Source organism: Sparus aurata, chromosome 12 (genome assembly GCF_900880675.1).
Source record: "Sparus aurata chromosome 12, fSpaAur1.1, whole genome shotgun sequence".
Classification (NCBI taxonomy): Eukaryota; Metazoa; Chordata; class Actinopteri; order Spariformes; family Sparidae; genus Sparus; species Sparus aurata.
This window is the reverse complement of record NC_044198.1, coordinates 17,228,255-17,246,259: the sequence shown is the minus strand read 5'-3', so window position 1 is coordinate 17,246,259 and position 18,005 is coordinate 17,228,255. Positions and strand designations below refer to the sequence as shown.

At 42.2% G+C, this 18,005-nt stretch overlaps 1 protein-coding gene across 1 annotated transcript in view; it reads left to right on the top strand.

Moving 5' to 3' along the window:
* The first annotated feature begins 6,870 nt into the window (after positions 1-6,870).
* Positions 6,871-18,005, top strand: part of ass1 (argininosuccinate synthase 1) — a 28,338-nt gene continuing 17,203 nt past the window's right edge. The window contains exons 1-8 of the mRNA XM_030436766.1: positions 6,871-6,977; positions 8,883-9,031; positions 10,059-10,127; positions 10,655-10,843; positions 13,418-13,474; positions 13,582-13,656; positions 14,772-14,842; positions 14,952-14,982. Coding sequence (XP_030292626.1) covers positions 8,930-9,031; positions 10,059-10,127; positions 10,655-10,843; positions 13,418-13,474; positions 13,582-13,656; positions 14,772-14,842; positions 14,952-14,982 — 594 coding nt within the window. The 5' untranslated portion in view covers positions 6,871-6,977; positions 8,883-8,929. The remainder of the gene's footprint in view (positions 6,978-8,882; positions 9,032-10,058; positions 10,128-10,654; positions 10,844-13,417; positions 13,475-13,581; positions 13,657-14,771; positions 14,843-14,951; positions 14,983-18,005) is intronic.

Here is an 18,005-nt window from a genome sequence, read left to right as displayed (position 1 = left end):
TTGCATGCATGGAGTATAGTAACAGCTTTGTGAGGACCCACAGGACAGCACCGCTTCTCAGAGGGTATGAGAAGCTCCAAAACGTTGTGCTGAACTGAATGAAACCTGCATTAAAGAATGAAAAAAGACACCTATGTTAGATATACACAGGGGTGTTTTGCTTGACAGGCGTTGGAATCAACAGTTAAGGTTGAAGACTTTGAGCAAACACTGACCTCCAATGGACGACAATGGTAAAAGTCTACTGCAACGGATTGTCTCATCATCTCATTTAGTAGTGTGATGACTACATACATTTACAACCTGAATATGATTTTTGGTGTCATGTTGCAATGCGTTTGTGATTGCTGCCATGATCTTAAAGCTGTTTTGTGTGTGTTGTTTACAGTCGTAACTGCTGTAGAAAAAAAAATTTGAAATACACAAATATTTAACCATACAATTTTATAAAGGGTTACATGAACTTTAATAAAGCCGCTCTTACTAAACTCTAAACTGAACTGACCAAGTACATTCTAGAAATGCTTAATTGCCTAATTTTATTTTTTTTGGGGGGGGGGGGGGCGACTTTGTTTTGCAATGATGAAGACCTAAGAAGAAGTGTTTGATAGAAACCTGCACAGACGAACAGATGGACACTGTCTTCTTCAGATCTGGTGGAAGATGCCGAACACCATTGGAAAAACAAAGATGAATGAAATATGGGAAATAATATACGCAATTCTTTCAAGCTGATGTCTGTGTGCATATATAAATGGTACAGTGAAAGCATACATAGTTACATATGTGTACATGTATGTGAAATGTCTGCAAATCATAACAAAGGGATTGATGTAATCATTTTTACAGCCTATATGAATATATATCATTGTAATATGGTACCAACATATAGATAGATAGATAGATAGATAGATAGAATTACTTTAATGATCCCAGACTGGGAAATTATTTTGTTACAGCAGTATTGGGTCAGCAAATAAAACACTTCGTACATAACATAAATAGAATCCAATATAAACATAGTGTATATATACAGTGCACAGTGTGCTATAAACAATAATAATATATACAACAAAACAAAATATGCAAAATATACTATAACAATAATAATATATACAACAAAACAGTAGAGAGATCAGAGTTCTCTGTCAGGCAGAGGTGAGAAAGTTATTGTATAAAGTGATGGATTGTGGCAGGAAAGATTTCCTGTATCTGTTGCTACGACAGCGAAGCTGAAGCAGCCTTCCGGAGAAGGTGCTCCGCTGTCTGACCAGTGTGAGTTGGAGAGGGTGGAGAGGATTATCCATGATGGATAACAGTTTTTTCAGTGTCCTCCTCTCCACCACAGCCTCCAGAGTGTCCTGTTTGCAGCCAATCACAGAGCCAGCCTTCCTGATCAGTTTGTTGAGTCTGTTGGTGTCGCTGGCTCCAATGCTGCTTCCCTAACAAACCACAGCAAAGAAAAGCACACTGGCCACCACAGACTGATAAAAGATCTCCAACATCTTGCTGCACAAGTTGAAGGATCTCAGCTTCCTTAGGAAGTAAAGTCTGCTCATCCCCTTCTTGTAAACAGCTTCAGTGTTAGATCTCCAGTACAGTCTGTGGTTGATGGTAACACCCAGGTACTTGTAATCCTCCACTACCTCCACATCCCTTCCCAGAATGCACAGAGGTTGGAAAGCCGTCTTCCTCTTCTTCCTGAAATCTATCACCATCTCTCTGGTCTTGTTGATGTTCAGCCGCAGGTGATTCTTGCATACATATGACTATTATATAGTATATATCTATAATTTACAGAAATCTATGTTGTCAGAATCTGAAACTAGAGATTCAACGATGAAACAAAGATCGACAGATTGATCAGATATTGGCAGATGATGTGTTAGTGATAGACATGCATATTATACAATACTAGCCACAAGTTTCACTGGTACACTGGTATCAAAATGTGTTACCTCGTTGTAATCCATTACTTCACCCATTGCTGGCCAGAGCCTTAAGGCCTTTCTAAAAGCAAAATGCACTCCGGAAACAAAGTGATACAAAGTTCAGTTTAGCAACGTTCTAAAATTTCATGAAGCACCAAGGGATACAGGCTACAATAGGGAACAAAACCTTACATAGAGCATGATAAGAAAGAAGCATACGAATACTAGGAGGTGGTTATAACGTGTCAACGTTGATTACAAAACATTTCATCAACAATGAGCCAAGGTCAGATGAAAAGGCCATGTTCAGGGTGTGATGAGAATGAAATGTAACAGAGAGAGAAAAATATGTCACAACAAGCGCTACTGCAGTGACCATATGAATTAAATCCAAATAAGGTAACAGAGTCTGGCCAAATTCGCCCTTAATGTAATTGTTTAAACAAAGTTAGATATGCATTTCTAAAGAAAAGGGAAAAAATAAATGTTTATGTCTATCCGCAGATCATTTTCAGGTCGATGTTTGCAGTGCGGCCTGTAGTGAAGCAATGCAGTTTAGCTCCCAGACCTTTTTCAATGCAGTTTAACTCGCAGGCATTATTCAAGCAATGCAGTTTTGCACCCAGTCATTAGTGAAACAATGCAAATCATCCGCTTACACTGAGATTTACATACTTTACATACATCCAACACCCTTTTTCGACTCGTTAAAACCTTCCACTACAAACTCCAGTCAAAATGCTCCACCACTTAAGAATTATGAGTTTTACTCAACTTCTAAATCCCATTTGATGACTTTTTCACACTTTTACAACTCTTTATACTCCTTCAAAGACATGTGCCTCCTACATAGGGCTTGAGCACCTGTCCTTTTGCCCTTTTGGTTGGTGTTTCTTGTATTGGGCTATTATTAGTATATCATTATTATTATACAAAAGTTTTTTTCCATCTGAGCTTTTATGTCCCCACCACTTTTCAACACACCATTGTACCTATCATAACTGATTTTAAAGTAGTTGAAAACAGCTCCATTTAAATCTAATAATTGTCATGACTGCAAATCTGTTTGTTGTGTTCTTGTCAGCCCCTGTTTACGTCCGTGCTCTCGTCCATGTTCTTCGAGTCCCGTCTTGGTATGTTTTGGTTTTGAGTTTTCCATGTTTGATTTGTACTTTGCCTTTTTCTTTGCACTTTGTGGAACTGTTTTATTTTGCTACTTTGTCTTGCTGTTGTGTTGCTACTTTGCCTCTTGCCCCTGTTTTGTCTCCCTTGGTTTTTTTTGAAATTCAGCTTTTGTTAATAAAGCTCGCCTTTTGTTCCCCATATCCTTGCCTCTCGTTTGTAACTGCATTTGGGTCCACCTTCCCCTTTCCATAGTCCCCCCTTTAACCCCCCAAGCTTGACAGAATGACCAGACCTCAAATGGACCCAGCAGTAAATGGCCTGGAGATAATCCGCTGGTACCAGGACTTTGTAACCAACCCCACCAGCAGGGCTCGGCAGATTGCTGCAAGCAACCTTTTTTTTCAGGCCACAGCCCAAACCCATGCCTCAGCTCCAGCCCCAGCCCATGCCGTAGCCACAGCTAGGCTACCAGCCCAGGCCTCAGTCTCGACCCCAGGGCCTGCAAGTCCTGAGGCGTCTCCTTTCTGGGGAACCCGCCTGGCCTTCAAGGTTTCCCCGCCTAGGAAGCGCCGCTCTCGGTGGCGTCCGGGCTCCTTGAGGTCTGGCGCCCTCCTTTGCTGTCCTTCGCCGACACCTGCCAGTGGCCCTCAGTCGGCGGCCCGGTCGACACCTGCCAGTGGCCTTCAGTCGGCGGCCCGGTCGACACCTGCCAGTGGCCTTCAGTCGGCGGCCCGGTCGACACCTGCCAGTGGCCTTCAGTCGGCGGCCCAGTCGACGCCTGCCAGTGGTCTTCAGTCGGCGGCCCGGTCGACGCCTGCCAGTGGTCTTCAGTCGGCGGCCCGGTCGACGCCTGCCAGTGGTCTTCAGTCGGCGGCCCGGTCGACGCCTGCCAGTGGCCTTCAGTCGGCGGCCCGGTCGACACCTGCCAGTGGCCTTCAGTCGGCGGACCTGATGGCGCCTGTTCCTGCCTGTGGCCTTCAGTCGGCGGACCTGATGGCGCCTGTTCCTGCCTGTGGCCTTCAGTCGGCGGACCTGATGGCGCCTGTTCCTGCCTGTGGCCTTCAGTCAGCGGACCTGATGGCGCCTGTCCCTGCTCCTCAGTCGGAGGCCCGGCCGAGGCCCGTCCCGGCACCTCGGTCGGAGGCCCGGCCGAGGCCCATCCCTGCACCTCGGTCGGAGGCCCGGCCGAGGCCCATCCCTGCTCCTCGGTCGGAGGACCGGCCGAGGCCCATGCCAAGTCCCGTCCCTGCTCCTCGGTCGGAGGACCGGCCGAGGCCCATGTCAAGTCCCGTCCCTGCTCTTCGGTCGGAGGCCCGGCCGAGTCCCACGCCTAGTCCAGCGCCTGCACCTCGGTCGGAGGCCCGGCCGAGTCCCACGCCAAGTCCAGCGCCTGCACCTCGGTCGGAGGCCCGGCCGAGTCCCACGCCAAGTCCAGCGCCTGCTCCTCGGTCGGAGGCCCGGCCGAGTCCCACGCCAAGTCCAGCGCCTGCTCCTCGGTCGGAGGCCCGGCCGAGTCCCACGCCAAGTCCAGCGCCTGCTCCTCGGTCGGAGGCCCGGCCGAGTCCCACGCCAAGTCCAGCGCCTGCTCCTCGGTCGGAGGCCCGGCCGAGTCCCACGCCAAGTCCAGTGCCAGCTCCTTGGTCGGAGGCCAGGCCGAGGTCGTCTGCCGCCAGCGACCCTTTATTGGCTCACAGGCCACCAGCTCCCTGCGGACCTCTGTTGGTGGTCCGGCCAAAGCCCAGGAGGGTTTCCCAGTCAGCGATCCGGCCTCAAGGGGGCTTCAGCCTTCGCCTCCGCCGCCGGCCTCCAGTGGGTCCCAGCCCACGTCTTCGCCGCCGGCCTCCAGTGGGTCCCAGCCCACGTCTTCGCCACCGGCCTCCAGTGGGTCCCAGCCCACGTCTTCGCCGCCGGCCTCCAGTGGGTCCCAGCCCACGCCTTCGCCTTCGCCGCCGGCCTCCAGTGGGTGCCAGCCCACGCCTTCGCCTTCGCCGCCGGCCTCCAGTGGGTGCCAGCCCACGCCTTCGCCTTCGCCGCCGGCCTCCAGTGGGTGCCAGCCCACGCCTTCGCCTTCGCCGCCGGCCTCCAGAACGCCTTCGTCTTCGTCGCCGGCTTCCAGAGCACCTTCGCCTTCGTCGCCGGCCTCCAGAGCGCCTTCGCCTTCGACTTCGTCGCCGGCCTCCAGAACGCCTACGCCTTCGTCGCCGGCCTCTAGGGGGCCCCAGTCCACGTCTCCGGCCTCTAGGGGGCCCCAGTCCACGTCCCCGGCCTCTAGGGGTCCCCAGTCCACGTCCCCGGCCTCTAGAGGGTCCCAGTCCATGTCCCCGGCCTCCAGTGGGTTCCAGTCCTTGCCTCCATCCTCCTGTTTGTTTGGACCTTGGCCCTCCTCCAGACCCCCTCCACCCTCCCAGGCTCACTTGGACTTATGTTTTGAGGGACATCTTGAAGCTGTCCCTTGAGGGGGGGGTACTGTCATGACTGCAAATCTGTTTGTTGTGTTCTTGTCAGCCCCTGTTTACGTCCGTGCTCTCGTCCATGTTCTTCGAGTCCCGTCTTGGTATGTTTTGGTTTTGAGTTTTCCATGTTTGATTTGTACTTTGCCTTTTTCTTTGCACTTTGTGGAACTGTTTTATTTTGCTACTTTGTCTTGCTGTTGTGTTGCTACTTTGCCTCTTGCCCCTGTTTTGTCTCCCTTGGTTTTTTTTGAAATTCAGCTTTTGTTAATAAAGCTCGCCTTTTGTTCCCCATATCCTTGCCTCTCGTTTGTAACTGCATTTGGGTCCACCTTCCCCTTTCCATAGTCCCCCCTTTAACCCCCCAAGCTTGACAATAATTAAATATATAGTCAGAGATGGTAAAAAAAAGTACTCAGATCTTTTAACTCTTTGAACAAGGTTACATTTTTTTTGTAAACATACTCTGTTTGGATGTCCTGCATTCAAAATCCTACTTTAATTGAAGTACATAAGTATGTGTATGTATGTATGCTGTTTGATGATTAGTTTAGTAGTTTAATTAACTGTTTAAAACTGGAGCTAATTATTACATTATTCAGTTAAGGGGGCTGTTTCTAGCAGAGTGCTTTTACTTTTGATTCTATGAATTTATTCTGCTGATGATAAATTGAATGCATACATGGGTAAAAGTAAAGTATTAAAAAATTACTTTAGTAAAAGAGTGAATCTCACCTCCATGAATATTACTTGAGTAAATGTATATGATATTAAATTCAGGCTGATGTTTTTTCTGGAAAATTAAAATGGCTGATTATCAGACCTGATTTAATTTTTCTGAAAGTTGGATTCAAGATTTATTTTTATCCCATTGCAGATAAAATAAATACATGATACTGATTCTCCATACAATTAACAAATTAACTAGTAACTAAAGTTATCAAATAAAAGCAGTGAATGCAGAGCAGAGGAAGAATGAAGTTTTGAGTACAAATTGTAAATCTCTTAATTTACAATGGTAAAACTACTCAGATACATTCCATTACTGGTTATATTTTGTCTATCAGTTAAGGTGACCCTTTCAAGCAGAATGAGCACTTTTACTTGTGATTCCATGAAGTAATCGTGGTGATAATACTTCACTTATGAATGCAGGACTTTTTACTCGAGTGCGGGATCTGAATACCTCTTCCTCCACTGCTTAGAGGCTTGAGACACTAAAACAGTGATGTTTATTAATTGAAACAGCAGAGACTAAAATATCCTGAGCTCTAAAAAATGTTGCACATTGTAATTTCCACAATGCAACTCAGGAGCATCTTTCATCATGGGTTATACACGATGTGAGAACAGTGGATGACGCAATGAGAGGTTGGACCAATCACATATAAGCAGCGGTTGGTCTCACAGCGTCTTCACTGCTCACACGGCGACAACGTCTCCACGCGTCGGCGGTTTGTTTATCCCTCTCGTAAGTATAACCACAACTCTATTATTTTACGAGTCACTTAAAGGTTTTGTCTGTTTGTCGGTCACAATATTGCTTTTCGCCGCTTACATTTTCAGGTAGAACCGGTTCGTCGCTCGGTTCTTCAACTGACAAAATACGTTGTTTTTTTTTTTTTTCTCCGAAGAAAAAAAGCTAGCTAACACAGAGGGAGGACAACAGTGTGTTTGTGTTAATCTAATTCGTGTTTATCCTGTTAGAGTAGCAGTCAGACAGCTTGTTAAAACACGGGAGAAACAGATGCAGACATAAAACTCATCATAATGAGAGGCGTAGCCGTTAATGTCCATCGTTAATATCTCCTCCCCAAATCCTGTTTTCACCCACGCGGATCACACATTCCGAACATGTTAAAGATGACGCATTTTACTTCAACACCTTCTACGTGTCAAAACCACAGAAATGATAATGGAAAGGTAGCTCGATTCAAGGAAGCGTGAAACCACCTGTTAAGATTTCATCATGATCCTCAAACCATGTGGCTGAAAATTTAAAAACACATTTCCAGTTTTAATACAAGAAGTATCTCAAGCCAAGTGTAATTTTTAGGATAGTTTTTATGACAATATGGTGCTGTCAAAGCGATGGTGCAGAGGTTGGGAAGTTATTAATTTTGGTCAATCTGTAACATTTAAAGGTGAACACTGTGGTTTTGGGGCAGAAAGAACGCCAACAAACTAAATAGGCAAACTTCTTTCCATGACTGAAAAGACAAATGGACATTTAAGGACAGCACAATTTCATACTGTTTAACTTTATAAATAAATAAATAAATTTAGAGAAAGATCTTCAACTTGACTGTTTTTTTTATGCCTAAACAAACTAAATAAACAATCTCTCTTTGTTGTCATAGCTGAATAAACAAACTGACCTTAAAGGACAACACAATTTCATACTGTTTCATTTTGTTTATATGTGGCGGACCCTGCCACCTTTCTAGCTTCAGACAGTGTTCTGGGGTCCTTATTTTCCTTTGAGAAGGGCCTGTTTATTCATTTATGGAAAAGAGAAGGAAAAGCTGCAGTAACGGTCAACTAGCTGGCGTGAGGCGTAGAACCGTGGTGTGGCTACTACTCATTGATTTGTTTCTGCTCTGCAAAACCATGGTGAAACAATAGACATTCGTGGTCACCCAGACTCTCTCGCCACCTCCCTACATTTGTGTGAGGAATGTTATTCATTTGACAAATCGCAGAGAAAACAAAGGATAGATAAGATGAATTAGACCAAGAGCAATCATTAATAATCAGCAAAGTGTAAAAAATAACTAATGAACTATTAGAACAAGTAGAACAGTCTAGTGATTTAAAAAAAAAAAAATCACTTTGATGTAATACAGCTATTATAACCAGGAAATCACAACAGTTGTGCCACATCACAATATAATGATGTCCAAATTCTGACACCTATAGTCGTGTATCAGAATAATGATAAAATATGGATATATTGCCTAGCCCTACTGTTAAGCATATTAAATATGCCTGAGAAACAATCTGACCTCAGTCCCACGACCAGAGCTCCTATTAAATATTATTATTTGCTTGCTTGATTAAACTGCCTCCCAGTCATCTAATCCTTTAGTTTCTAAAATGAAGAGGCTGCTGTAAAGTATTTGCAGCAAATTTAAAAATTAAATTAAAAAGTATGTTTTAATTATGTGCTGCCTGGGGTTCTGTTTTGGAACTGTGCGACTTTATAAACGAAACCGTTATTTGAAAACCGATGACACAGATGACAGAGAGACATATGTTGTGTAAGATATTATATTACATGAGGTTATTTTAACTCCCTGTTACACTCAAGTTACATTATTACACTTCCTCCCAAGCTAGGCTAAGACATACTTGATTCCCTACCGTCTCTTCTCAGCTGCCACTCCCAAGCTTCTCTACCTGTTGGATTGAGAAGCCCTCATCATGTCTAAAGGTACAGTGGTTCTGGCGTACAGCGGTGGACTGGACACATCCTGTATTCTGGTTTGGCTGAAGGAACAGGGCTACGATGTCATTGCATTCTTGGTAAGGTTCAGAGACCAGCTTGTGTGCAACAGGTGTTACCACCAGCTGTGTTTGCATGTTCTGTATGGCCTTAGGTTTTCAACTTGCTGTTTACAGACGCTTGACACAGTTTGTCCTACAGGCATGTTGGAGTTTCTCATTGACTGTCCTGAACAAACCAGTTAGTGCTACAGTACTGGTTAACTCATTACAACTGGATTTGGCGTCATAATGGCTACGCAAACTGGAGGGATTTACTTTTTGCTCGTTGGCAGTTTAGAACTGCACAGCAGGCAGATTTTCTTGTTGTCTAACCTTTTATTCAGTCATTATGCAGTCCGTTGTGGGGGATGGGTGAGGGTCTATAGTTCACTGCTGTCCTGCAGTAGCCCTACAAATCTTTTTGGCTTTGGCTGTGCAGGGGAGCAGAAGAATAGCAGGCACTGATCCAACACATAATCGATTGTTTTTGATCAAACTACAAAGGTATGCAGTTGTGTCAACTTAGCAAAGAAAATTGCGTCAACAGACAGCTAAGCAGAAATGGATGATTACACAGTAATAACTACTTGTGGCTGGTATGGAAGCTGTTTGACATGAGGTCTTAATACCTAATGCAAATTAAGCTCTTCTATGCAACTGTAGTACACAATTAATGGAGAAATGTTGACATGCCGCTGTAAGTTCACAACAGATTTTGTTATATGTATTGAATCTCGGCACTAAATATGACTCATCCATAATCTATGTTGAACGAACGAAGAATAAAGGCGTACCAGAGTGTTTGTGCCGTAGGTTTGTTTTGTTTACTCGATCAGTATTATATCTTTGTAGGAAAGTATTACCATTTTGAGTGTTCAGTTCAGGAGATGAGACAGTTCTTCAAGCTGTTAAGTGATTGGTCTCTGCTGTGAAGAGGTTGTTACACGCCTCAGCAGATGTGATCTGAATTACAACACGATGCATTGTCAGAGTTAACACTTGCACAGTCATGAGTCTGCATGTTTGTACAACGAGGGCATGTAATTAACTGTTTGTTTTATTCCAGGCCAACATTGGGCAAGATGAAGATTTTGAAGCTGCGCGGAAAAAGGCAGAGAGCCTTGGTGCAAAGAAGGTGAGAGATGGAATGAAATTTTATGTTACTTTGGATGTTCCTACCCAGCATTTTACCTAAAATGCCTAAGAATACCTTAGGTATCTTTTTGCAATTAGATACCAGATTATAGTATTTTTTGTCAATATTTCCTTATTTCAGTCATGGTTTGACTTACCACAAACTTAGCTAACGAATGTGGTTTGCTTTCTGCTCGCCGATGGTCAAAACTCTTATCTCTGACATATGAACTATGAAGTATTTCAAACATGTCTGACCAAAAGTAAGTTTTCAGCCTCTTCAAGTAGAATGTCAAAGCATTATGTAATGGCTTGAAATCAGTAGTTGCTTTTATCCTCATTCTTAAGTGCTTTGTCACAAACTTCTAGTATCAGTCAAAGCTCTTTTGTGCCAACTAGTCATGAGTTATTTCCTTTAAAAGAAGGGAACAGTATTGTAATACATAATTCAGTCATTACATACTTCTCACATAAAAATGGCTAAAACAAAAAGCCCTGTTTTATGTCCTGACCCCTGTTCCTGTGTAGGTTTTCATTGAAGACCTGCGGTCAGAGTTTGTGGAGGACTTCATTTGGCCCTCAGTTCAGGCCAATGCCGTCTATGAGGACCGATACTTGCTGGGCACTGCGGTAGCACGGCCCTGCATCGCACGCCAGCAGGTTGAGATTGCACGGAAGGAAGGTGCCAATTTCGTCTCTCATGGTGCCACAGGAAAGGTAAAAAAGACAAGAAACTTCACTTGTTCACTGAAGAATATTTACATTTTCTTGCCTCTACCTAAGTGGTGGGACAGAAAATAAGGAGTTTGGGGAATTATACAGACCACTTTCTAGTACTGGAATTTAAGCCCTGACATAGCGGTCATATGCTATGAGCTTTGTCCACTGCCACTGCAAGTCTTTTCCAAACACAGTCTAGTTCACATAGTCACTTTCTAAAGTCAAGGCCATGTTTTTGCAAGGTTGAACATTAACTTTTTAAAATCAAACAGCATTAGTAATTCTGAAATCTACCTTGTCTTGAGCCTCTTCTGCCCCACTCATTCAGAAACATTTTCATGTCTTCAGTCATCTATTCATTGAAAGAAAAATAGATGTTTCCTGTGAATCTGAAACAGATGTTAGCATCTCTATTGCCTGCACTTTTCCTCACACTTGTGTCAATCATCAGTTAAATGAAATGAGTCACTGCAGTTCAAAGAAAAATGCAAATATGTTTTTGCGCTTTGGAGGCCTGTCAAATGTTTTTCTTGGTTAGTATGAGTGAGAAGTGACTTTGAAATGATAAATACTAGCCTTAATTCCATGCATAATTTTATCCACAAAATATACTAAAATAGCCAAGATATCTATCTGTAATCCTTTTCAGATAGATATCTTACTTAAAAGATCTACATCAACTCGTGACTTTTAATTCAATTAAATAATTACAGTCAATTTATACAGCCTAGTATTCACAAATCCCACTTTTTTTCTCAAGAGGCTGTACAGCATACCCCCTGTCCTTAAACCCGTGATTCAGATGAGATGTGAAAAATAAAAAGGGAAAGGGAGAGAGCCCAGAACAGAGCCCTGAGGTTAGGGATGGGAATTGAGACCAGTTCCAAATTTGACTGCAGTTACATATAGCAGAGCTTTTGCATACCTGATGGCAGATGCAGATAGGTGGAATTTGAATCAATAGAGGAAAAATAAGTGCTGTTTCATTGGAGCAACAAGATGTAAAAGCTGATTGAAGAAGTTTTAAAAAGATAACTGTTAATTCTGTGTGCTGATGCATTAACAATATTCAGCATTGTAGGTCCCTGAGGAGTTTAGCTGGAAGGGGTTAAGTGTCTCAAGAATGATGGTTTCAGGATGTGTAAGAACTGAGAGTAGCAGTGACTGGGTAATTTTGTGTCCTTTACTACAGAAAAAGGGGTTGTGAAGATATGAGCAGGTGACAGGTGGCTGCCTGTGAGAAATTTGACCTGCAGTGTGAAAAAGAAAACTCTTGTGGTACAGTACACTCATGCCATGTGAAGTAGAAAACTAGTTTTGATTAACACCATTTATGATCCAATTTGTGTTTCTTTGTTTCATCTGTAAACCAGTGCTTCGATTTCCTTGATTGTTTGATTTTGGTTGAATAAGACGCAACTGAAACGAGAAAGTTTGCAAGGGCTAAGTTAAGTTACAAGTAAAAGTTTCGACAGGCGTTGCCTGTGTTGTTGCTCATTAAGTGAATTTAAAGTTGCCATGCCGGTACTACCGAGTTTGGTGCCAACATTATGAGCACAGGCTAGGGTTGCTTCAAATTGGATTCAAAGGTGGTTTAATATAGCAGATAAAAAACATTCAGGGCAGACATCTCTATCCCAAAGTAGAGAATTAAGTCCAGAGTGTTTCTCCTGCAATGTGAATTGAGTGACATAGAGATAACAGAAGAAGATGTTTGAGCTGTGCTTTTTGGAGAAATGTTGAATCTGTGGCATCAAAGGTCTAATAGTTTTAAGTGGAATTATTTTTTAAATTATTTTTGTTATTGAATTTAAGTAGAGTCTTTTTCGATTTAATCAAGAAAAAATGCAGTTGATGACCTTCAATACATTTACAAAACCTTACTTTTTTCTTTCATTATCTCTCCAAATTTATCACATTTAAACTGCCATCAGTTGGAGTGCAGTGTCCATGTTTTGCCTGTAGATGGAGACAGATACCATACTTTAAAGTGACAGTACAAACCTTAAGTAATACCTTGTTACATCCTCAGCTGTGTCTTAACATTTAACAGCTGTTTTTAGTTTTTTTATATATGTATATATATATATATATATATATATATATATATATATATATATATATATATATATATATATATATATATATATATATATATATATATATGGTATATTTGTGGTAGTTTAGACTATATCTAATAATGAGGAAAATGACCATACAACACCAGCAGACAGAAATCTCAAGCAGGCTGCGATTGTGGCACATGTCAACCGACACTCCAGATGTGGGAAACCTCACAGTTCAAAAACTAAAGTTGTTGGTTAATTAATTGAATAGTTGGTTGACAGAAAGTAATCATTCTGATCATTTATTTGAGAACCTTTTCAAGCAGCGCGTATTTTACTGGTGGTGGCTATTAGATTATGATTTTTCTTTCAGTCTTCTATGATAGTAAATTGAAGGTCTTTAAGTTTTAGACTGTCGGTTGCACAAAATGAGCTATTTGAGATTTTCATTGATACAACTCACCTGTGATACACAGAGCTGAACCATTGTGTTCACGTTTTTCAGGGCAATGACCAGATACGTTTTGAGCTCACATGCTATGCCCTCTACCCTGAAGTTAAGGTACGTTTGCTGTTTCACTATTTGGAGGTTAAATAGTTTGTACTGTTTGACACAGCATCTGCAGCAGCAGGACCCACACCTCCACTCTCTCTGTTTGTGCTATACAGATCATTGCACCGTGGAGGATCCCCGAGTTCTACAATCGCTTCCGGGGGAGAACAGACCTGATGGAATATGCTCAGGTAACTCACATATCACAAAAATCAAAGTACAGTTTGGCCGCCAATTGAAAATGACTTTTAGTGTTGATATGAATAATTCCAGAATTACTGATTCACTATTAAGTCTATAAGATACAGATATGCAGTGAAGCTAAGTTGAATGAACATAATTGATGTACGAGTTTGCAGACCATGTAATGTTACTGTCATGTTTACTTTTATTTCAGTAAAAATGTAATTGGAACAATTTTTATTTTTTGCTTTCCCTATTATATTGTGTTATTATGTTGCATCAGCAGAGTGCACTTTTTTAAAGGTGCACTATGTAGTTTTGGGGAATAGGTTTTAATCAGAAGAGAAAGATCTTCATTTATATTTATATATATATATATATATATATATATATATATATATATATATATATATATATATATATTTATTTTATGTCTAAACAAACTAAATCTCCCTGCCACCTTTTCAAGCTTCAGATTTTGTTCTGGGGACCTTATTTTCCTCTGAGAACAGCTTGTTTATTCAGTTGGGGGTGAAAAAAATATTTCTGAGTTTGTATCATTACGTCATTACGTCTTTTATATGAGCATTAATTTCTTCTCCAAACCTACATATTGCCCCTTTTAAGGTTCTGAAAGCAGGGCTTGCCAGAAATTTTTTGCAACCACGGCATTGCTTAGACCACACATGCATTTGTTGACTGTTTGCTCTTGTGGTCCATTAGATGGTGGTTTAGACCAGTTTTCCCCACTAGAGGGTGGTCATGATGTTTTAGTCAACACCCTACTTGCTGGCTTGTGGAGTGCTTGAGAAATCATGCAATCTTAAAACACTGGCTTGTTGACTTTTCCTTTGGCCATACCGAAAACATCTTTCTTTGTTGATTGTTTTTTGTTCTTTTCACTGCATACTCTTAAAGAAAAAAAGCAATATGGGGAAACCGATGTATTTAGGTTACACAGCATGCCAAAAACCAGCCACTGGAAATAGTTTGCTTGGTTCTTCATGTTTAGAACTTTCTAGACAGACAAGTACAGATCTGATTTAAAGCCTGTACTCTAACCTCCAGGGACAGTTAACTTGCAGGCAAACAGTATATAACGCTTTTCTCTGTCACATTGTAGAAACATGGCATACCTGTACCTGTCACTCCAAAGGCACCCTGGAGCATGGATGCCAACCTCATGCATATAAGGTGGGTAAGACTGGTATGATGCACCTTCTTTAGTTCCTATTTTGAGGTCTTCTTTCGATCACAATTAAATTGAATAGACTGTGATTTTCTAAAGTGTGTTTCTTTACAGCTATGAGTCTGGCATCCTGGAGAATCCTAAGGTAAGACAAGTTCTCAATGGCATGTCATTCTTTAGAAAAAGAAATCATACCCTTGTGGGACATACTTAAAATATAAATGAACCAGTACTAAAACCGGCATGATATACTACTTAAGGAGACTGACACATTTACAGTAACTAAATACATCTCATCACATTCACTTAACACTGATATGAATAAGCACTGATTCAACAACAAGAAAGTCACTTGTCTGAAATAGCACAACTTATTTTGTACAATTGTAGAGTAATTGACAATACTGATGTCAAAGTATTTGATATATTATCTAAATCACCTGTAACATAATAACTGAAAGGAAATTTCAAAGAAATTGTATACCTCAAGAGTTTTAGATAAGGGCTTTAGAATCTATGTAAACATCTGGACAGTGTATGTCATCTTCAGATAAGTATCTGTTCTTAGAATATTTTGTGCCCAACCCAAAATTACCCAGAACATTTTAAACCTACACAGAAATAGTTTTTAATATTGGTACAGTTTACTGTACAGTAAATGATCTCTGTCCTCCACTCACCCTCACACAGTGCGAACTGTAATTTCCACAATAACAGAAAAATGTGTACAGTTAAAATGCATCATCCATTTGGAGTGACTGTAAAAATAACATAGCAGTAAGGCTTCTGTGCCTTCTGCTGACCCATACCAGCCCCATCAGAGACAAACACGACTCTCCCACAGTGCCATGGGTGAGACAAAGTTTGATCTCTGTTGGGGTCGGAGGTCAAAGCAGTACATACAGGTTGCCCCCAGTGACCCCCAGAGCTCCCATCCCTTGGTCGCTGTGTCTGTGTCTCTGTCTCTCCTCACCCCGGGTCCTAGCCGGGCCCTGGGAAGAGCCTGGGACACACAGACACTGACTTGTCGTCAGCAACGCTTCGACTAATTCCCGATTTCATGGGAGCCGGGGAGGGGGAAGGGTTAGGGCGTTGCGCCCAGCTGGGGCCTCCTGAGTTCCAGCCCCAACTCCTCGGGACCTCATTGTTCCACTGGTTGCGCCGCCGCGGGCTGCAACGTGGGAGGGGAGCCATTTCATCGTGACACCGTGACACCAAAATGTCACCAGTAACAGTAAAGTACAAAGACAACGCGCCAGACAGATGAGTCCCCAATGGACGGGGTGTCACATGGAGACGAGGGGTCCCGCGTTGCTGCAGTGGAGATTCAGGGGCAGGGCCACTGTAACTCACAGACCTCTATCTCTCTCACTCTTTTTCGGTCCCTTTCCCACCCCTCCACTGCCTCTTTAGTGGTCGGCCTGTTGAGAAATGTTTTGAAAAGAATGAGACGAACCGGCTCAATAGCATAGCGATGCATGATGACAGTATTGTGTAACTGATTTCATTCAAGGGTTTTGTGTTGGACCATTTACTTCAATATTGAATCGATTAATGGCATTAAATACAATGAAATATTTATGGTGCAGGAGTCCAGAGTGGTAAAAGGATTTGAATACATTACAGAGGCCACAAAATGATAATTTGAACTCTGAACGAGCTGTAATAATTCCGTAATTTTCAGTAGCCACAGCTCCTGTCCACTCTTTCAATCTGTTTCCGAATACATTTGTTAATTAGAGTCAAGGTATACATGAATTTAAACGCTGTCTAATGCAGGATATTATTCATAATTGAACTCTAAAATTAACAACAAAAGGATTTTCTCACCCATATGACCAAACCAACTTGACAGATTCTGATAGACCTAGAAGGTCATCTGAAAGGGGTCATCTTGTTCTAAGTATCTCCTCTCTATATCAGCCTCTCTCTCTCCTCCAGTTACAGCCCTAAAGGCTCAGGGTGAACCTTAACTATTCAACCCCCCCGACGCCCCCCACCTGTGGTACAAAGGCCCCTCTCTGCTTGACACAGTCAGATTAGGAAATGTCCAAATGGTCGCTCATATGTTCTCCTGTAGATAAGAGTCAGCAGAGTTCAGGTTACTCTATGATTAACACTGTATCCTTCCTGATAACCCTAAACCACCTTGCCTGTAGCACAATGACTTTTTCATTTACTTACCTCCATCTGGTAGTGTTAACCTATGTGAAGACATGTGCCCAGGGCAACTTCAACTATTCATTCACATCAGATTTAGTACTATTAGCATGTACCTGTTGTCCATGATGAACACTGTCACCTTTCCATCGTTTGTTGGAAGATGCCAGAGATTCTTAATGCTACTATCAATATCTCTGCTTGTTTTTGACAATTATTGTAGATGAGCAGTAATGCCTTACGGCAATATTTGATTTACAGGATTCTGGTTTGTGATATGTAGAGGTATGTTATTCACAGTATTAGCCATGAATTACTTTTCCATCTGGTTTATCTATAAATGTTCCTCATTTGAATTGCCAGAAAATGTTTTAAAAGTTTGTGTTCTACAGCAACAGGCTGTAGGATATAGACAGATAGATTGTGGGACGATACAATAATTATGCTCTACTTTGTATTCTACTGTGTTGCAAATCACACACTTTACAGCAACATTTTTAATTGCTTTTTCAAAATTGCACTGATGCAGGCAGGAAATGTGCATGATGGCAACACAAACAAATGGAGGAGAGTGAACATGACACTGAAAGGGTTAAATCTGAATAGAAGAATGACTCTGACCAGTCAAACAAAATGAGAATCTCATACCTAGAAGAGGGGCTACTTGGTTTGTGCACACTGTGTTTTACATCTGTAATGTCTTTATTTTCTAAAGTGATATTTTGAAATTTGTTACAAAAGTTCTGAGTAAATGGAAACAACCCTAAGATTGCACTGCCCCACTACATTTATTATGTTGTGGTATTCATCCCCTTTGATTAGCAATATGCCAGTTGCTGAATGGCTCAATACCCTGCAGTTTCCTCAGTATCTCCCCCCTCTGTCTCCGTCCCTCCACACATGAGCAGTCGCGGCCCAGCCTAAGGCAGCCTGACACTCGTCCTGAGTCATTAAAACATCACCTCAGTCTTAATTATAGCCTCCGTCAAGGAGCTTCCCTGGGCCCAC